The sequence below is a fragment of the Heteronotia binoei genome, chromosome 2 (assembly GCF_032191835.1).
Source record: "Heteronotia binoei isolate CCM8104 ecotype False Entrance Well chromosome 2, APGP_CSIRO_Hbin_v1, whole genome shotgun sequence".
Classification (NCBI taxonomy): Eukaryota; Metazoa; Chordata; class Lepidosauria; order Squamata; family Gekkonidae; genus Heteronotia; species Heteronotia binoei.
Window position 1 is genome coordinate 42,618,443 of NC_083224.1, and position 21,876 is coordinate 42,640,318.

A 21,876-nucleotide genomic window follows, 5' to 3' on the forward strand; every position below is an offset into this window, starting at 1 on the left:
GAGGAACCTTGGGGGACATCCTAAACGTTCCAAGATTTGCCACAGGCCTTTCCTGCTAACGGTATCGAAAGCTTTGGTAAGGTCGACAAAAGTCACATACAGAGCCTTGTTCAGTTCCCTGCATTTCTCTTGGAGCTGCCTGAGAACAAATACCATGTCAGTGGTGCTCCTGTTAGCTCTGAAGCCACACTGGCTCTCTGGGAGGAGTTCTTCTGCAATGGCGGGCACCAGTCTGTTCAGGAGTATTCTGGCAAGGATTTTGCCTGCGATGGAGAGCAGGGTTATCCCCCGGTAGTTGGAGCAGTCTGACTTTTCCCCTTTGTTCTTGTATAGGGTGATGATGATTGCATCACGAAAGTCCTGTGGTAATTTGCCTTGTTCCCAGCAGGTGACAAGTACTTTGTGAAGTGAGCTATGTAGTACTGTGCCCCCATGCTTCCAGATCTCTGGTGGAATTCCATCAACTCCTGCTGCCTTGCCACTTTTCAGTTGCTTGATGGCTTTAACAGTCTCTTCTAGAGTGGGGATCTCATCCAACTCTGTTTTCACTGGTTGAAGTGGGGTGAGGTGAATTGCTGAATCTTGAACTACGCGGTTGGCACTGAAGAGAACCTGAAAATACTCCGACCACCGGTTCAATATGGATGCCTTGTCTGTGAGGAGCACTTGGCCGTCTGCACTACGCAAGGGACTCTGAGTCTGATATGATGGACCATATACTGCCTTCAGGGCTTCGTAGAACCCTCTTAAATCACCAGTGTCTGCACACAGCTGGGTTCTCTCAGCAAGCTTGGTCCACCACTCGTTCTGAATGTCTCGAAGCTTGCACTGGAGGTTGCTACATACAGCGCGAAAGGTTGCTTTTTTCCCAGGACAGGAGGGCTGAGCAAGATGTGCTTGGTAGGCAGATCTCTTTTTCGCCAGTAAATCTTGGATCTCTTGATTGTTCTCATCAAACCAGTCCTTGTTCTTCCTTGTGGAGAACCCGAGGACTTCTTCAGAGATCTGCAGGACGGTAGTTTTTAGGTGTTCCCAGAGTGCTTCTGGAGAAGGGTCTGTGGGGCAACTGGGGTCCTCAATTCTTGACTGGAGTTTTGCCTGGAAGGCAACTTTAACTTCGGCTGACTGGAGACTGCCAACCTGAAACTTCCTCCGAGGGATACCTCCTCTCCTGGGTGTGTAACAAACCCTGTTGGTTAACAAAAGCACCAATCAATATTGAAGTGGGAGCATACATCAGAATGGGTTGCACGCTCTCATTCAAGAGTCAAATTTGTAGCTTAGGGGACCCGTTAGGTCCTCTGTTTCACAAGGACTCCTCTGTAGCCTTTACCAGTTCATAAACTATGTTCCTTATTTGGGAAAAAAGTTAGACACAGTTGTCCATTCTTTGAAAATATCCAGATTAAATTACTATTGCAGTGTGTGCTACTCGGGGTTCCTCCAAAGACTGTTCAGAAATGAGTCCACTTTGGTGCTGAAAGGCTCCTAACAGCTATACCCACTTGGAAACATATTTTTGCTGGTTTAACAGAGCTGTCCTGGCCATTGGTGTGTATCTGAGCACAATTCAAAGCGATCTTGATTACTGTGAAAGCCTTCAACAGCCTAAAACCAGGGGACTTTCTCCCTTATGAACCTGCTTAACCATTAAGATTTGTAGCACAGGCTCTGTTGCTTTGCTTCATTCTTAAATTTGAGGTGATTTGGCACAAAGACAAAGGCTTTCTTGGTGGTGACACCTTACTTGTGTAATTCCCCCCTACGGCTATTCATTTCTTGTGAGTCTGAGGCATTAAGTGAAGCTGTTGCTGTGTGTACAGGCAGTTGGCAATCAGTTCAGTGGTGGTCTCTGTGTTCGGCTAGGCTTTAGGCTGATGAAAGCCTCTTCCAGTATGACAGCAATGGCATACAATTAAGCAAACTTATCTGTCTGGTTGTAAACTAGTCGGAGACAGTGGCCATTTTTCCATTCTTAACTGCAATATATTCCCCTCAACCATGATCATCAGTTGGAATCTTCACAGACCAAATAGCAACAGAACTTCCATACCACTTTATACATCACCTCAATCTCTCACAGTGCTTTCAAGCTAATTCACATGTTCAGAAGTCATCCATAGAATCAGGGCCGGATCTAGGGGGGGTGGGCAACGGGGGGTGCTTGTCCCAGGCACTGATGGAGGGGGGGCACCAAATTGGGTATGGAGTCCATTGTATTCTATGGGACCATAAGATAGAATGGCCCATAAAGGGGTGTCATTTTTGAATTTTGCCCCCCCCCCCAAAAAAAACATATAGATCCGGTCCTGCATAGAATTCAGCTTCCAGGTGGCACCTGGAGATCTTTGGCTATTACAATTGATTTTCAGATGACCAAAATCAGCTTCCCTGGAGAAAACAGCTACTTTGGAGGCTGGACTCTGGCATTATATCCTGCTGAGATCCCTCCCTTCCCCAAACCACACCTTCACCAGTCTCCACTCCCAAAATCTCCAGGTATTTCCCAGCTGAAAGCTGGCAACCCTAGATGCCAATCATGATTTGAGTGATCATATTTTGTACTAACTGATCCTTAGGATAAAACTGAGCAAGACCCTAGATCCATGGAGGAGTCTCAGTGCATTTTTATTTGATACATAGCAGCTATGGGAAGCCCCAACTTAGATTGGGTCTGGCATGCAGAGATGAATTAACTCTCCCTGTCATGTTATTTTCCCAAAATCAAACAGCCCCTTGGAGTGCCTATTTCCCCCCCAGACAGAAACATTCAGGCAATGTCAATATTTCCCAAAATAAGGAGGACTATTTAACAGATTTTAAACAAATACTCTGGTGATACATTCATTTATCCTTTTGCATCTCATCTAGTATGATCTGGAGTCTCAGGATCATCCTTGTTGGTACTTGGATTCCTTAGCCAGCAGATTCCAGAGGTATTCCATTCTATTTGCAAATTTAGAGGAATGGGTTTAATGTTGAACTTCCATTGTTCAAAATGCCTATGGCTGGTACAGTTTGGATGGCTAGAAAATCACAGGATGAGGACTAGATTATAGTCTCATAAATACCATTAACTGGAAGGAATCTTTACATGTTCTTTTCGGATGCTAACTTTCTGCCTTAAACATTTCTCCCCTGCTTTAATCAAGCTGAGTACATTCTGCATGGTACTTCTGCACCCTGGCTCCTTTATTTGCAACACCCCTCCCACATCTAGACTGGGATATGAAGACTCAATGGATGCCAGTCTCCAGGTGGAGCCTGGGGATCCCTGGAATTACAGCTCATCTCCAGACTATAGTGATCAGTTTCCCTGGGAAAACTGGCTGCTTTGGAGGGTGGATTCTAGGGCATTGTACCCCACTGAAGTCCCTGTCTTCCCCAGACTCCACCCCCAAAATCTCCAAGAGTTTCTCTACCTGGATCTGGCATCCCTACACCTCTAGCTCTTGCTGGTGGCAATCCTAGGAATCAGAGATTTCCATTCTGACTTGTGTCTGACAAAGGGAGCTTTGACTCTCAAAAACATATACATTCAAAATTGTGTTGGTTTCTAAGGTGAAACTGGATTCAAATCTAGCTCTTCTCCTGCAGACCACCATGCTCCCACCTCTGAAAATATCTTACACGTTCATGTGTAAGGAACACAGTGTGTTCCCCCTGCTCACATGGCAACCATGCATATAGCAAAAATAGTACAATTTCTCTTAATCTGTGAATGTGACCTGCAAAAATGATAGAAAAGGCTAGGTCTAGACTGGTGTGTCAGGCCTGTCGAATGCTATCTAGTGCCAGTTTAAGGAAAGAAAAGAGGGCAGTTATAAACAATCTAAATCTCTTCCAGTAGCCCACAAAAGAGGTCTGTGAGGGAGTACACCGAATGCACAGTTTGCTCATTTACATTTGCGTGCCTGGCCCTGAAATATCTTTTGTAGGTAAATGCTGTGGAGTGGGAGTTGTTTATAGTGAAGTTAGAGCCTATAAAACACAGTTTTATAGGGAAGTAAAATGAAAGTTCCACATTGTTCCAGTGTATGATGGTGTGTAAATTACAGTTCCAGTTACTCTGACCTTCAACAACTAGGGAGACAACAGGGTGTGGGAGAAGAGAGAGGACCTGACAGAGTGAACTTTATGAAACAGAGACAGAATGAGAACAGGGGAAGGAATATTTGTCTGTGGTCCAGATCCAGTGGTCTGATTCTTTGCAGCGTTAACTTCAAAGAAGGCAATTGTAATATCTGGGCATTTGTTTCAGCAGGTCCCGGAAAGGCCTTGTGCTTGTGGAGAGGTACCGTTTGCTTGGCCCTAATTCATACACCTGTCCCACAGCTGCAGTTGGAAATGTGCTGCCGACTCATCTCATAATAAACAGTCAACAAAATTGCTACTGCTCTACCAAAAGAGGAGGGGGAAGGAAGGAAGAAGAAGCTGAGCTGAGCAGAGCAGCATGTGTTAGTGGGTGAGATGATTAAAGATTAACCCCCTGGCCTCCTGCCTCCACCCCTCTAGGTAGTATAGGCCTTGAAGCTCAGCAGATCTTTTCAGAGGAATATTTGAAATAAAAGCCAACGGATAGGGGGACGCCAGCAAAATCGGTCTGAAGAGGTTGCGGGGCCAATAACCCCTGGCTGCAGAATCGCTGCAAGCCGGCCCCTTGTTTGCTGATGACAATGCGCCTTTCCAAAGCCCTGATAGACATGGAGATGGCAGATTATAGTGCAGCTTTAGACCCAGCTTACACTACTCTGGAGTTTGAGAACATGCAAGTCTTGGCAATAGGCAATGGTAAGTGGCAAAGCGGAGCTTATTCTTCTCTATTGACTTTGGAAGGGCAAAACACCTAGAATTCAGAGGGGGAGCCAGACTGTGCCTGGCCCTGAAAGGTATTTGTTAGGGGGAGTGGGACTGTGTGGCAGATTCATCCTTTCTCTTACTGTTTCCTTCTGACATAAGGAAAACCTGAACGGGCCATGTCAGTGGAGGTTCTCCAGACTAATCCCTTTTGCCCATTTACATCAAGGGTTTGTGTGTGTGTTGTTTGACTAGAGCTCCACTTGGCATGTTCTGGCTAACATTTCCAGGGATGGGTGCGGTGTAGAAATGTTATAGATCTTCTCTCACACTGCGTATCTGGCTGTGAAAGGCAGAGAAACAAACCTGGAGCGTGGAATGGATGGTGAGTTCCAAAGGGAAAAGAAAATATTTAGAGGATGACTACTGTTGAGAGTGTAAGGTTGTTGAATGCGTTTTGGAAGGATCAGATGAGAAGTTTTGCTTTCTCTGGTTAGAGAGACATTTTGCAGATCTAAGGGCTATTAGGGACTGGAGTTGTGTACCGACAGTGTAGTAGAAATCTCTGAAATTCCTGGTGCCACACATCATGTAAGATTGCAATTTAAATGAATTCTGTTCAGGATTGCAAGACTAACATTTTAAGGTGTGCACTGTATCGTGATTTCAGACAGTCATATATACGTGCTTTTTGAAAGCACATTAGGTTAGTGAATCCTACAACAACCCTGCATGGTAGTCCTGTGTTATCCCCATATGGTTGGTAGAGAGCAAAGTGAAGGGACCATGGCTTGCCTAAGCCTGCCTAGTGAATTTTTTGGCTGAGGTGAGATTTGAACGAGGAACTTCTTGCCTCACAGTTCACAGATGGAACATCACGTCCAGTTCTCAGATGATCTTGCCACATTTGTGCACAACACGGTGAGGAATTTCGCATGGTCACTTTTATGGTTTCCCTTCAGTTTGACATGATTCAAAGTAGGAGCAGAGTATTAGCCCAAAAGGAAACTCACTTTTCAGTACCTTAACCTTGTTTTATGGACAGGAGTGGAAAAACACATTAGATAGGCAGTTCTGCCTACCTCTAACATATCACCCGTCTGAAACCTTTTGGGGATTCTGTTTTGCTCACAAAGCCAAAGAACATTCTTTGGCATGTTTATTTCAAATGTGTGTGTGTATACACACACACACATATATATATTGGCCACTGTGTGACACAGAGAGTTGGAATGGATGGGTCATTGGCCTGATCCAACATGGCTTCTCTTATGTTCTTATGTTCTCTAAATAGCAGAAGGAGCCCCATGGCACAGAGTGGTAAAGCTGCAGTATTGCAGTTTGAGCTCTGCTCACTACCTGAGTTTAATCCCTGCAGAAGCTGGGTTCAGGTAGCTGGCTCAAGGTTGACTCAGCCTTCCATCCTTCTGAGATCAATAAAATGAGTACCCAGCTTGCTGGGGGGAAAGTATAGATGACTTGGGAAGGCAATGGCAAACCACCCCGTAAAAAGTCTGCAGTGTAAACGTTGTGATGCAACATCACCCCAGAGTGGGAAACAACTGGTGTTTGCACAGGGGACTGCCTTTACCTTTTTAAATAGCAGATGGATGCTTAATCTTAATTCTTAGCACTGCCCTGTGGTCAAATGCTTACAAATATCTCCTGGTCTTCCCTAAAGGCTTTCAAGCATTGCAAACTCATCACTGAAGATTTCTATACTTCAGCTGTAACTGAATTCTGTATCCATTTTCCAGGGATGAGTACAACATGCTTGTATATTGTACATGAAATTTTGTGCCCCATTATGGTGTCTGCTTCTTTAGTTTGGCATACTACAGTCTGTTTAGCTTTGGGATTACTTATGCTTGTCTGTTTAATTATTTACTTCATTTATATCCTGCATTTCTCTCCAGTGGGGACTCAAAGCGGCTTACTTTGTTCCCATCTCCTCCATTTTATTCTCACAACAACCCTGTGAGGTCTGTTACGCTAAGACTATGTATCTGGCCCAATGGCACCCACCCAGCAAATTTCCACAGCAGAGTGGAGATTCAGACCCGGGTGTCCCAGTTTCTAGTGCAGCCTATAACCACAATACCACAGTGGCTCTTAACTGACCGCCAATTGGTAACTGAAATTGTAAACATTTTACTATTTGGGAAACTGAGTCTTTGGGGACAAGAAAACCTCATGTATTTATGATGAAATGTGTATTGTAGGGAGACATGTTTTGAAACACCTCATGATTGGTCAGGCTACCAGACCTTATGAAAATATTAGTGGCTTTGCCCACTATCTCACTCTGAACATGCCTACATCTGAAATATAAAACAATTTAAAACCTGATGTCACCGTTAAACACAGTATCCTGGGAACTGTAGTTTTATGGGGAAAGAAATCTCAGCACTTGGGAAAAGTGCAATTTATAGAGTTCTTTGGAGAGCAGCTCTTATAGGTTTAGTAGTTTCAAACTAGTCTAAATTTAGAATGCGGATGTATGTTACAAAGCCTTGGATCACTGTATAAACCAGTTCCAATCTCTTATGCCAAGTAATGGAATTTCTGTTGTTTTCTTTGGAGATTATGAGAGTGTACTTCTTCCCGTTTGGGAAGATTTGGATTTGTCAGAGATCAGGAGTAGGTTTTTCCCTATTACAACAGTTTATGAGTTCCATAACTATTTACTTTATTTATATACTTTCTTTCCAAGGGGAACCAAAAGTGGCTTACATCATTCTCCTCTCTTCCATTTTATCCTCACAACATCCCTGTGAGGTAGGTTAGGCTGAAAGTGGGTGACTGGCCCAAGATCACCCAGCAAGTTTCCATGGCAAAGTAGAGATTTGAATCTAGTCTCTCAGATCCTAGTCTGACACTCTAAGCAAGACACCACACTGACTCTCGGGGCTTTGGGCATATTATGTTGTGATTTTTCTTTTAAAATATTATCCTTCAGCAGTAGGCCATTAAATATATATAGAGTTTGGAGATAAAATAATGAGGATAGTGCTTGCCATGTTTAGCTCTCTTGAGTATCCACGGGGCACCCGCTCATAGGTGTATGAATGGTGTCGTAGCACTATACCTGTCTGTTACATGGGATCAACTCTGCCTCAAGTATTGCATGCTGTTCAATTGCTCTGAGCCATTTCAAGCCTATACATTGAGAGAGTCTTCCAGTTTTCATTGGTTGAGCCAATCCAAAACAACTCTCTCAGAAAACCAGCATAATTGAAGGCACTGCATATTGAAGTCTGCAGTTCTGCTAAATACTACCTTGGGCAATTGCGTTCCATCTATTATAACATTACTAACTTTGGATTTAAAGCTTCTGTAAAGATTGCAAAAGGTTTTTAAATATTTGTCCCATTGCAACTGCAAGGCAAAACAGTTTCTGTATTCTCCTTTCTATTCTGCTGTTTTTCTGACATTGGTTCTGATTTAATACTCTGCACCAGTGATAGGTGAATAATGAAATGGATGAGTAAAAGAAAGTGAGAAAGTCATGGGCAGGCAATAGCATTTTAGAGAACTAGAGACAGAATTGTGTATATTCCCTTTGCACTACTGAAAGGCACGTGTAGACACTCAGGTGTGGCTGTTGAGATACCTGCTGGAAAATGCCTGTGATGAGAAACCGGTTCTTCCGTTAACCCTACTCCATGGACTTTTGGAACTATTTAACTGATTATGAGACCAGTCCTGCTAAGATCTAGTCAATGGGGCTTATTCTCAGTAAAGAGTTATTTTGATTGCACTGTAAGACTGCAATCCTAACCATACTTACTAAGGAGTAAGTCCACTGAACTCAGTAGGATTTACTTCTCAGTATACTTGCTTAGGATTGCATTGTAAAACTGACTGCTAAAGGATCAGTAGTGCAATCCTGTGTAGAGTTGTATTAGTCTAAAACAACTGAAAGCAAGGGGTTTAGAATCACATAACTGTGCTGAACTGTTAAATTGGTTTTAACATGAAAGGAAAGCAGGGCTGCCAGTTTCCTGTGGAGGGCAGGGATTCTCCGCCCCAGGTCCTGTTCCCCACCTCCGCTCTTATGGCCAGTGGGAGAACAATAATGGAGGGAAATGCTATCAGTGATGGCAATTCTTTCTAGGAATCACCAGAAACTCTGTGGTTTTACTAGAGTTTTCTGTTATTTCTAGTGACTTGTGATGTGCCACTGGAAGTGGCAACAATGCCTCCATGCGCCCCCTGGACTCCTGACAGCCATAAAGTGTTTCTGCTTCTCTACAAATTATTGATTACGATTTATGAGAGAGAATATTCTAGAGGTCCCCAGCATGGTTCCTGGTATCCACCAAGTGGGGCTTTTGGCTACTGGAGATTTGAATAGCTGTGCAGATTTTTAAAAACATTGTTTTCTTCGCTGTGTGACTAAGGGTAATTTATGGCAGCCATTTTGTGGGTGCATCTGCCCCCTGCAGCTGCCATTTTGTGGCTGGACCCGCCATGCTGAGTCAGAATTCCAAAGATGTCCACAGTGTCAAAAACGTTGAGGATCCCTGGCATTCCCTACCAGGCAACTGGGCCTTGAATTCAGCAGGAGCTCACAGGAGCACAGCCCCTGAACCTTTCTGATGGTTCCCCCTCCTCTTCCCCACCTTGTCCATTGAATAGTAAGTGCAGCTGCATAACAATCCCTGGATGAGCTCCACCACCTATTTTTCTCCAAAACAATCCCTGCAGGCAACTATCACCTCTGAAATAGTTCACACTGAGAAAAGGGTATTAATTGGAGGGTTACTCAACCCTCCAGTGTATGTTTTGGATCAAAGTTTATAAAAGTTTAAAGAGATGGGAATCTAATCACAGATCTTTGACTCATCTAGTAGGACCCTTAAAATGGTTAACTTTGCTTGAAGTGTGCCCATACTGTTTTTCTGTACCGGTACTGCATTTGTTTTGTTAATTTGTTAAATGGCAACGGGAGAATGGGCCTGTCACACTGAAATTACGGCGTTCTCTCCCAAGGGAGAGTCACTTGCCCACTCTGTCGTTGTCTTCTGCCAGTGAGTAATAGGTAAAAGGGCTGTCAACTCCAAGTTGGGAAATTTCTGGAGATTTGGGGGTAGAGCTTGCAGAGGGTGAGGTTTGGAATTAGGGGAGGAACTTCAGCAGGGTATAATGTAGGGTTGCCAGTCCCCAGTTGGAGGTGGGGATCCCCCTGTTTGGAGCCCCTCCCTCACTGCAGAGCTATCAGAAAGCAGGATAAAATGGCTGCAGGGTGCTTCTCTCTATGCTAAGAATTTCAGGCAAAAAGCAGGAAACAAATACAACATGCCTTCATAACCAGGAAGAGGTGTAGGTCTGGAGCTTGGGAAGTGTAAAGGTGCCCCTGGTGGGCATGGGAGGCCAAATGTTGGTTCTCTATAGGAATCACCAGAAATGCTATGGTTTTGCCATAAACGTCTTGGAAACTTCTATAAATATTCACTGCCCGCCCCACATGTCCCACCCTCATTCCTGCTGGTTGCCAGGCTATGCCTGAGAATCCTGAGCCACTTTCGTGGGAAGGGCAGGATATAAATCATAAATAAATAAAATAAAAATAAATAAAATGAATCCTATGTGGTGGGTGAAGACTTTTCTGTTTTGTTTGGTGTTCCCTCAGTGACACTCATTGACCTTCCTTCCTGTGTTTGTGTTTATGTGTTTGTGATTTGTTGAATTGTTTCATTGTTCCACATATATGTAAAATCTGTTTTAATCTTTGTCTGTTGCCTTAGGAGGTTTGACTTCCTATGAGGGTATATACCAGGTGATGCCATGTACCTCCATGCCATAAAAAAGTCAACTGCCCATTTCTATACTTAAAGCCTTTGCTAAAGAGACAGGGCATTTTTCTCCAGGTCTGTTGGCAATCCCTGCTGGAGGAAGGAAGGGGTTGGGAGAGATCTCAGCAGGGTATAATGCCATAGATTCCACCCTCCAAAACAGCCATTTTCTCCAGGGGAATGGATCTCTGTAATTCTGGGAGATCCCCAGGCCCCACCTGGAGGTTGGCAACCCTAAAATGTGACATCACTGTGCTGTCCCTTATGCTGGCTGATATCAATTACTGTGAGGGACTGGGTTGAGACAATACAAAGCATGTAGATTTAATAAATCATTTTGAGGGAGAAGGGAGAGGAACACAATGAGGTGTTCCATAAGTTAGACTCAGCCAGGTTTTCTGTTGGTGAGAAATGGAGGAGAGAGGCCCCTTTGCCCACCAAAAAGTCTGTGCTAGGGATCAAGGGATCCTCATGGACAAATGCCAAGTGAGATGGGGGCTGCATTAAGGAGAGATATTGAGTGAGATTGAGTAAAAAAGCAGACTGGATCCAGCTGCATCTCTCTTGTAATATGTTTAGGATCCTTTCAGTAATATTGCAGCTCATACAGTTATGGAGCTACTGATGCTGGACTGAGGGTGGTGCCATGGCCAAACTGAAAGAAATGTTGTTCCCATGGCACTTTGGAAATTATTTGATTTTAAAAAGTATATGCCACCATTCTTCTGCAACTGGGCCACTCAAGACACCTCATGATACATTAAAATAACAGGGATCAATATCAAAACATATCTGACAATGATCTTTTTGTCAGGGTACAGTCTCATGCACAAGATGTCTGGAAACTGCCAGCGTGTTTTAATGTCTTTTAGGTCAAGAAAGATATCAGATTTTGTGTATCTTCTCACAATACAACATATGACCAATGATTTATATCTGTGTCAAACTCATTTGTTATGAGGACCAAATCTGACATAAAAGTCACTTTGTTGCACCGGGCCATGTGTGCCATAAAATGTAACATGAGGTACAGGAGATATAAACTTTATTATGGTGATTTCAGATGTCAAATGGCAATAGCAGATGAATGACAATAGCAGGCTTGACTGGATTAGGTGTGATATGCAGAGGGGTAGTTAGGCCTGGAGATACCAGCATTTATAATGAGATAGGAAACAAACATCTCAGTTCCATCCAGGAGGATTCAGTCCAGGAGGATGGAAAGAATAGATGGATGTAAGTCTGATCCATGCACAGCAACTGGTTGACCACTGTGTGAAGATACTGGACTAGCTGGACCAGTGTTCTAATCCAGCAGGCTCTTCTTATGTTCTGAACAAGCAAACCTGAAGTCCAACCACAATAAGGCACATTTTGAGCATATATTCTGTGATTGTTCTGTCATTGTAATTTTTTGTTTACAAAGGCAGCCGGTTTGGTTAAGTGTGTGGACTCTTATCTGGGAGAACCGGGTTTGATTCCCACTCCTCTGTATGCAGCTGGAATGGTCTTGGGTTAGTCATAGCTCTCGCAGAGCTGTCCTTGAAAGGGCGGCTTCTGGGAGAGCTCTCGCAGCCCCACCCACCTCACAGGGTGTTTGTTGTGGGGGAGAAAGGTAAATGAGATTGTGAGCCACTCTGAGACTCTTGAGATTCAGAGTGTAAGGCGAGATATAAATCCAATATCTAAAATATCTATATCTAAAATTACCAGGTGCCCCACAGCTATTCATATGCATAGGGAGAGAACAATTAGGCCCCCCATACCTCTTTCAAAGATACTGTTGGAAGGTGAACTGAAGTAGAATCATAGAATCATATGGAAGGGACCTCCTGGGTCATCTAGTCCACCCCCTGCACAGGTGCAAGAACTTCACAAATGCCTTCCCCAGACATGACCCTTGCTCCATACCTAGAAGATGGCAAAAACCTCTCAAGGATCCCTTGTCAAACTGTCCTGGAGAAAAATTGCTGCCTGACCCCAAACTGGTGAACAGCAGTTCCCTAGGCATGTAAGAAGGGACCATGAGAACTAAGCACTGATGCAACCCTTCCTGCCCTTGTTCTCACAATCTGCCTAAATTCACAGAATCAATGTTGTTTGTCAGAGTTAAAAACTTCTATTTAAAAACTTCCAAAGGAGGAGTGCCCACCCCCCCCCCCCCAAGGAAACCTGTTCCACTGAGGAACCGCTCTGTCAGTCTTTGGGACTATCAGAACAAGCAGTCTCATAAAGCCATACTGAAGTGTTGATCTCATCAGGGAGGGGCCTGATATCTCCTGCTGAAAATAATAAAGCACTTGGTTCATGACTTTTTATCTTTCCTCTTGTACCGATATTCCAGGAGCCATTGGAGCAATTAATTGTGCAACTGTCAGATTAGAGATGTACGAGAGAGTCCTCATTTAATAAAGTTGGCAATCAGCATTTTTGGTGTGCTACCACCAAGCCCTTACCTGCTCGCTTCATTCCCTGCCACCTGCATTTCTTTTTCTGCTGGAGAAGTTTGTTGGGAGCCAATGGGGAGGCCTAGGCCCTTTATCATGCTCACCTCCCCATGCTGGGGAAGGTGTATAATGCTTCCTCTGCCCAGTACTGCTTTCCCAATCAAAATTTCAGTCCCTCTCCAAAGTTTTAATTAACCCTTCAAGGGAAAATGCATGCATGGGTTTGAAAGAATATGCTGTGAGCAGGACTACAGATAAAGGATTACAGCAAATCTATTACTGTGAGTGTGACTAGCCCTTCCCCAGGGTAGGAGGAGGATCTCATGCTATTGTCACTGGATCTGCAGGCTGGCAAATGCAGAACTCAGATAAAAAGGGGAGAAGGGGTTTACTCTGGGTTGGGAAATTCCTGGAGATTTTGGGGGTGGAGCTTGGGGAATGCAGGATTTGGGAAGGGATGGAGCATATCAGAGCATCTTGTCATAAAGTCCACTCTACAAAGCAGCTATTTGCTCCAGAGGAACTGATCTCTGTAATCTGGATATCAGTTGTCATTCTGGGAGATATCCAGGCTCTGCCTGGAGGCTGGCAACGTGGAGTTTACTCCTTTGGAAACACGCCAGCACTTTAGATGGGCCAGTGTGGTATAGTGTTGGGCTAGGATCTGGATAATTGGGTTCAAATCCTTACTGTACTCTAGGAAGTCCGCAGGGTAATCTTGGGTCAGTCTCAAAGGGCAGTTGTGAGGATAAAACAAGGAAGAAAGATACAAGTATGGACTGGCAGCAGCATACCCTGAGGTGGGGAAAGGGCCTTGAAGGTCAGCACCAGAAACCTGAACTTGTTTTGGGATTCCACCGGAAGCCAGTGCAGCCCTCTCAGCACAGGCTGGATGTGTGCTCTATGCGAGGCCCCTGTAAGAACCCACACTACTGCATTCTATACCAGTGGGAGTTTCTGGGTCAGCCTCAAGGGTAGGCCCATGTAGAGTGAGTTACAGTAGTCTAATCTGGAGGTGACCATTGCATGGACTGTTGTGGCTACACTGGGGTGAGACAGCTAGGGAGCCAGTTGCCTAACCTGGCACTGTTGGATAAATGGCAGTTTGGTAACATTTGCAACCTGGGTCTCCATTGTTAGAGAGGCATCCAGAGCAATGTTCCCTCTAAGCTGCAGAGTCTTGTGAGCAAAAATTCTACTGGCATTAAAAGTTGTGAGCTACTGGCGTTAAAGTTGAGAGCGCTACTGCATAAATTATTGTGCTCCGGGGCCATTTCTTCTGAGCTAAGACAAAAATGTGTGAGCTGGACACTAAAAATCTGTGAGCTAGTTCACGCTAACTCAGTTTAGAGGGAACCCTGATCCAGAGTCACACCCAAGCTCTTGATGGTTGGTACCAGATTCAAAGGCACACCACCAAGAGCTGGAAGTTGGAACTCCAAACCTGAATCTCCCTGTCCCATCCACAGAACCTCCACCTTGGAAGGATTCAGTTTCAGCTGGCTCAGTTTCTGCCATCCCACCACAACCTCCAACCCTCAGCCAAATTTACTGGGGCAGTATTCAGCCGGCTGCCCATCAACAGATAAAGCTGGATGTCATCAGAATACTGGTGACATCCCAGCGTGGAAGCTGGCATCTCTATTAATATCCCCTGCCTTTCAGCCTAGACTAAGACCCTCAGCACAATTTACAGCATAAAACTATTTAAAAGCCTTCAAAATGCATTAAAATGCTAAAATAACCAATACGAAATCCTCTCTCAAAAGAGCAACATAGAATATAACCTTCATAGGATCTGCTACTCTAGGGTTTTATTAGAGTTTAAACTTGCCAAACTCTTTTAAGAATAATGTGCCAGCCAGTGTGCCTGATTATTGTCTCTCGCACGAGTGTGTGTGGTGCCCCCCTGCTTGAGTCTGTGTCCCTTTTTTCACGGTTTCCCTCCATGTCTCCCTTGCTGAACAGATACCTCCCCCTCAGAAGCATCAAACCTCAACGCCTCCAACAGCATTGGGGCCAGCGTCTTGTGTGCCATTTGTGGGGACCGTGCAACTGGGAAACACTACGGCGCCTCCAGCTGCGATGGCTGCAAAGGGTTTTTCAGGCGAAGCGTCCGAAAGAACCACATGTACTCTTGCAGGTAAAGCAGGTGGGGGACAACCTGGTCGACCTTAAAGTTGAGCAATAGTACTTGGGAAAAAAGGAGGATTTTTCTAACCAACAGATGTTGGCTGCCTAAATAGAATTCTATTAGGAAAAAACACTGGCAGTATTCTTTTTATTATTATTATTATTCCATGGGATCCCTCTGGGAAAAGACAACGGATAGAAGAAATTCAAGAAAAAGGATCTTTTCCATGCTATAGTTTGGAACACTTATACAGCACAGAAAGACCATTAGAGTCAACAGAGCTGTTTTGGAGCAATATTGTTGGTGCCTGCAATGCTCCCTAATGGTCCTGTGTTTGCAAAGGGGCAGAGCTGGCTCTGCCTCTAGGCAAACTAGGTGATTGCCTTGGGTGCCGGCTTCTATGGGTACCAAATTGGGTGCACCTCCATGTCACTCAGTGACATTATCAGTGCGGGGCGGGGGCACCAGAAATCTTGGCCTAAAGAGCGAGACAGTCTAGGGCCAGCCCTGCTAAGGGGCCTTTATAGAAGGACAGCACAAGTCCCACTTTATTTATTTGGAGTCTGCTTTTCTCCCCAACAAGAGCCCCGTGGCACAGAGAGATAAAGCTGCAATACTGCAGTCAGAGCTCTCTGTTCACAACCTGAGTTCGATCCCGGTGGAAGCTGGGTTCAGGTAGCTGGTTCAAGGTTAATTCAGCCTTCCATCCTTCCGAGGTTGGTGAAATGAATACCCAACTTGCTGGGGGAAAGTGTAGATGACTGGGGAAGGCAATGGCAAACCACCCCATAAAAAGTCTGCTGTGAAAACGTTGTGAAAGCAACGTCACCCCAGAGTTGGAAATGACTGGTGCTTGCACAGGGGGACTACCTTTACCGGTTTTTCTCCCCAGCCCAAAGTTGTTTACAAATATTTGTTTCCTCTCCTCTGGTTTTATCCTCAGAAGGCATATGACTTCCTCACACAACTGTGTTTGGGGCTTTTTTCTCCCCCCAAGACACACATCTCTTTTTTCTGCACAGAATGAATTTGTTTGAGTGGCCAGATACAGGAACTATGAACACAAATTGCTGCCGAAGGGTGCCAACTTTTTCTGGCAGGGTTCCTATGTTTTTGACAGCTGAGCTGCAGGCAGACAGTGAAGGGACTCATCTGTCCCCAGTCATAAGAACATAAGAAGAGCTGGATCAGACCAGAGGTCCATCTAGGCCAGCATCCTGTCTCTCACAGTAGCTGATCAGTTCTTCTGGATGGCCAACAACAGAGCTAGTGCAAGGTCACCCAACCAGCTTCCATGGTAGAGTAGAAATTTGAACATGGGTCTCCCAGATCCTTGTCTGACACTTTGCCTGTTGGGAAAAGTTGCACTGTCTGAATGCCTGTCATGCAGCTGTTAAAATATGGGGTGGGAGGAGGTGGCAGCTCTACTGCACGCTGCCAGCTTGGTACAATTATCTCTGCTGCTTATTGAACTCACTGGCAGCCTTTGCATTAGTGGCAGCTGAGCATTCTGTCCAATCTGCAGAGATTGACGAAGAAGCCCCAAAGGCTATTGTTTTGACCTTCCCTTGCTTAGCTCAGCTAATCGGTATCATTCATCAGATATCACTGCTCTTAAGTAATTTGTGGACCATCGCTGATTTCTGTGAGTCTGTCATTTCAGAGATGAAACATTTTCAAAACCTGCTTCTGGTCCTCAAGTCAGTGGATCTTCTCTAGAGCAGTTGATAGACACTGCATGCATCAGCTAGAGCTTCCAGGTTGCAACTGGTCAAGGGTCAGCCAGAGAAAAACACTCTGTCCCTTTAATAGAGGCTAAATGCGTGGAAATGGGTGGCTGAAGTTTTTGTGGCATGGAGGTAAATAACATCAGCAGGTAAATGTCACATGAAGCTTCTATTAAAGGGACAGAACATATTTTCCCCTCTCCAGGCTCGTTGGCAGCCCTAGAGTTCTGCTTGCCAGCACAAGAAATGGTGAGTAGAACCAAAGGGAAAGAAACAAAGGGAAGAAGCATGGCCACAGCATGCCTTCTTTTTCAGCGCTTTGAAGATAAAAATGCACTCTCTAAGCTGTAGCATGCTCCTTCTTTTGTGTTTATTTCCTTTCTTGTTAGCCATTCTTATCCTGTGGAGGTTCTATCCTGTTCTTGGCATATCTGAAATCCACACTGCAAAGAGCTATATAGGAATAACTGCTATCTGCCTCCTTTACAACAAAAAGATAATTCCTGGTCTAATCGATTCACTCCTGAAGGAACACCCACACAGATATCTACTAACTAGAGTTAAGAACATAAGAACATAAGAGAAGCCATGTTGGATCAGGCCAATGGCCCATCCAGTCCAACACTCTGTATCACACAGTGGCCAAAAATTTTATACACACACACACACACTGTGGCTAATAGCCACTGATGGACCTCTGCTCCATATTTTTTTATCTAATCCCCTTTTGAAGCTGGCTATGCTTGTAGCTGCCACCACCTCTTGTGGCAGTGATTTCCACATGTTAATCACCCTTTGGGTGAAGAAGTACCACCTTTTATCCGTTCTAACCCGACTGCTCAGCAATTTCATTGAATGCCCACGAGTTCTTGTATTGTGAGAAAGGGAGAAAAGTACTTCTTTCTTTACCTTCTCCATCCCATGCATAATCTTGTAAACCTTTATCATGTCACCCCGCAGTCGACGTTTCTCCAAGCTAAAGAGCCTCAAGCGTTTTAACCTTTCTTCTTAGGGAAAGTGTTCCAAACCTTTAATCATTCTAGTTGCCCTTTTCTGCACTTTTTTCCAATGCTGTAATATCCTTTTTGAGGTGTGGTGACGAGAATTGCACACAGTATTCCAAATGAGACCGCACCATCGATTTATACAGGGGCATTATGATACTGGCTGATTTGTTTTCAATTCCCTTCCTAATAATTCCCAGCATGGTGTTGGCCTTTTTATTGCAATCGCACATTGTCTTGACATTTTCAGTGAGTTATCTACCACGACCCCAAAATCGCTCTCTTGATCAGTCTCTGCCAGTTCACACCCCATCAACTTGTATTTGTAGCTGGGATTATTGGCCCCAATGTGCATTACTTTGCACTTGGCCACATTGAACCTCATCTGCCACATTGACGCCCACTCACCCAGCCTCAACATATCCCTTTGGAGTTCCTCACAATCCTCTCTGATTATTACCACCCTGAACAATTTAGTGTCATCTGCAAACTTGGCCACTTCACAGTGCCTACTCTCAAGTCCAAATAATTTATGAACAAGTTAAAGAGCATGGGACCCAGTACTGAGCCTTTGGCACTCCACTGCTTACCGTCCTCCACTGCAAAGACTGCCCATTTATACTCACTCTCTGCTTCCTATTAATTAGCCAGTTTTTGATCCACTTGTCCTTTTACTCCATGACTCTCAAGCTTACTAAGGAGCCTTTGATGACGAACTTTATCAAAAGCTTTCTGGAAGTCAAGGTAAACAATATCTATCGGGTCTCCTTTGTCCACATGTTTGTTCACCCCCTCAAAGAAATGTAACAGGTTAGTGAGGCAAGATCTTCCCTTACAGAACCCATGCTGAGACTTCCTCAATAACTCGTGTTCATCAATGTGCCTACTCATTCTGTCCTTGATAATGGTTTCTACCCACTTTCCCGGTATTGAAGTCAGACTGACTGGCCTGTAGTTTCCCGGATCTTTTCTGGAACCCTTTTTAAAGATGGGGGTGACATTTGCTACCTTCCAGTCCTCAGGAACGGAGGCAGATTTCAATGAAAGATTACATATTTTTGTCAAAAGATCCACAAGTTCAACTTTGAGTTCTTTCAGAACTCTTGGATGCATGCCATCCGGACCTGGTGACGTATTAGTTTTTAATTCGTCTATCAGTTGTAGGACCTCCTCTCTTGTCACTTCAATCTGACTCAGGTCTTTCAATACCCCTTCCAATATAAGTGGTTCTGGAGCAGGCAAACACTTCTCATCTTCCACAGTGAAGACGGAGGCAAAAAATGCATTCAGCTTCTCAGCCATTTTCCTATCCTCCTTCAGTAATCCTTTGACCCCTTGGTCATCCAGGGGCCCCACTGCCTCCCTGGCTGGTTTTCTGCTTCTAATATATTTGAAGAAATTTTTATTGTTGGTCTTTATGTTTTTTGCAATATGCTCCTCATAGTCCCTTTTTGCCTGCCTGATCACAGTCTTGCATTTCATTTGCCACTGCCTGTGTTCCCTTTTATTAATTTCACTTGGACTAGCTTTCCACTGCTTAAAGGAGTCCTTCTTACCTTTTACAGCTTCCATTACTTTGTTTGTTAACCATGCAGGCCTTCTCTTATACCTGTTTGTGCCTTTCCTAACTTGTGGTATATATTTTATCTGAGCTTCTAGAATTGTAGTTTTAAATAGCCTCCAAGCTTCCCCAAGGGTTTTCTTTCAGTTTCCTCTTCACATGCCTCCTCATCTCAGAGAATTTACCCCTTTTAAAGTTAAACATGGTTGTGCTGGTCTTTTGGAGCAATTCTCTATTTATACAAATGTGAAATCAATAACGTTATGGTCACTGCTCCCAAGTGGTGTGATCACTTTTACATCTCTCACCAAATCTTGGGCATTACTTAGGACCAAATTCAGGATTGCCCCACCCCTGGTAGGTTCAGAGACCATCTGCTCCATAGCACAGTTATTCCATCAGAATTAAAATTCATTAGACCAGAAGCAGTGGATCAAACCAGCTATTTAAAATGGAAGACTGGAAGTGGGAGGGGGGATGCTTAACTGCACTGGAGTTACTCTCTCTAGAGTGTCATTTAAGCAACAAACTTATGCTGGGGATGCTCACAGTGTTACATTATCCTTCGACCACACATTATATTGTGGGGAGGGGGGATAATATCTTTTGAAAGAGGCAATCACTTTTTTCTTGTAATGGGTCAGAATGTGACTTTGACTACTTCAGGTACTTCAAGCACAATATACTACCTCTTGTCAAAGTGCTGTCAAAACAAAGCAGCCCAGAACATACTGAAAGAATGGCCCTCTCCACAGTGACAACTTAATAGGTTATTAAGTGACAACTTAATAGGTTATATCATGGTAAATATAGCTGGAAACACCCTTAGAGTAATTTTTTTTTGTCCCACCTGAACAGGCTTCTGTTTAAAGTCTTAAAATGTCTGTCATTGTTCAAAGGGTTTTAATTATTCCTTCCTCAGAGTACTGATAGGAATGAGGGTATTACTACAGAACAACCTCTAGTTTGGACTTCTAGGCACCCAACTTAACGATTCCTCTGCTGAGGTTCTGAATTAATTCTTTAAAAAAAAAAAAAAAACCTCATGAGCCTCTCTCTCTCCCCCCCCTCCCCCTTTGTCCCCAGGTTTAACAGGCAGTGTGTTGTGGACAAGGACAAAAGAAACCAATGTCGATATTGCAGGCTAAAGAAATGCTTCCGAGCAGGAATGAAGAAAGAAGGTGAGGTCATTCATTTTCTTGCATCACTTACTGGAGTATCTCCCACTTTGTACAGCTTTCACTCACTCACCGTGCTGGCAAACAGTATTTAAGCCCAGCTCATTGTTCATAAGATTGTATCATGCATGTCTCTTCATTTCTTGACAGCATGCAGCCAGGACTTACAAGATATGGGCAAATCCACATATTATAAAGTCCTTGCATCTTTGTTTGGGCATCTCTTGAAGCCCAAACAAAGATATATTAGTTGGTGAGGCAACTCGGGATGAGGCAATTCAAAACAAACGGACTGGAAGTTCTGTGGTTGGAATTTGAGTCTTAGGGATATTCAGGCCCCATTTGGATCAGGATCCTGGAAAGCACTCAAGGAGGCATTTTTCCCCATTGGAGCAACTTATGTGTAGCTATCAGTAAATGTAAATCTCTCCAGTAGGTAGAATTGCCAAGTCCAATTCAAGAAATATCTGTGGACTTTGGTGGTGGACCCAGGAGACATTGCGGTGGAGCAAGGGTGTGACAAGCATGATTGAACTCCAAAGGGAGTTCTGGCCATCACATTTAAAGGGATTGCATAAAGACTCTAGTAAATATCCAGCCATGCAGTTCCTTTAATGAAACAGCACTTCCATTTGTGGAAGGGATGACAGAGATCTCTGCTGATCCTCCCACTGCAGACCCTACTTTGTCCTGTATGCTTATTCTTTGGGTCCAAGGTCATCCAGGAACAAATAATCAGAGAGCCCAGTGAGTTACAGCAGGGGGGAGAAGTGGGAAAATCCTGCTCCAGTTGGAAACACACAGTTGGAAACACACACTGTTGGAAACACACACTGTGCACACTTTTGTCTATTTCTACTCATGCAGAATACATGCACACTCACAGGGTTTGCTTAACTCATAATCTCTTGAAGCCCAAGCAAAGATATATTAGCTGGTGAGGCTTTTTTCATATACAAATCTGGCAGTCTGATTTTTAAAAAATAAATACTTTTTAACTTTTTTGTTTTAACAGTTGGGTTTATATCAGGGCTTTTTTTGTAGCAGGAACTCCTTTGCATATTAGGCCACACCCTCCTGATGTAGCCAATCCTCCAAGAGTTTACAGGGCTCTTCGTATAGGGCCTACTGTAAGCTCTTGGAAGATTGGCTACATCAGGTGTATGTGCCCTAATATTCAAAGGAATTCCTGCTACAAAAAAGCCCTGGGTTTATTCCATGCTGGGAATG

At 44.1% G+C, this 21,876-nt stretch overlaps 1 protein-coding gene across 2 annotated transcripts in view; it reads left to right on the forward strand.

Moving 5' to 3' along the window:
- Positions 1–21,876, forward strand: part of HNF4A (hepatocyte nuclear factor 4 alpha) — a 90,056-nt gene that overhangs the window by 53,105 nt on the left and 15,075 nt on the right. The window contains exons 1-3 of one of the 2 annotated variants that reach the window (XM_060230873.1): positions 4,544–4,791; positions 15,011–15,185; positions 20,555–20,649. In XM_060230873.1, the coding sequence (XP_060086856.1) occupies positions 4,671–4,791; positions 15,011–15,185; positions 20,555–20,649 (391 nt within the window). In that variant the 5' untranslated portion in view covers positions 4,544–4,670. Of the gene's footprint in view, positions 1–4,543; positions 4,792–15,010; positions 15,186–20,554; positions 20,650–21,876 lie in introns of those variants that run through there. The other variant, XM_060230874.1, reaches the window with a different exon arrangement.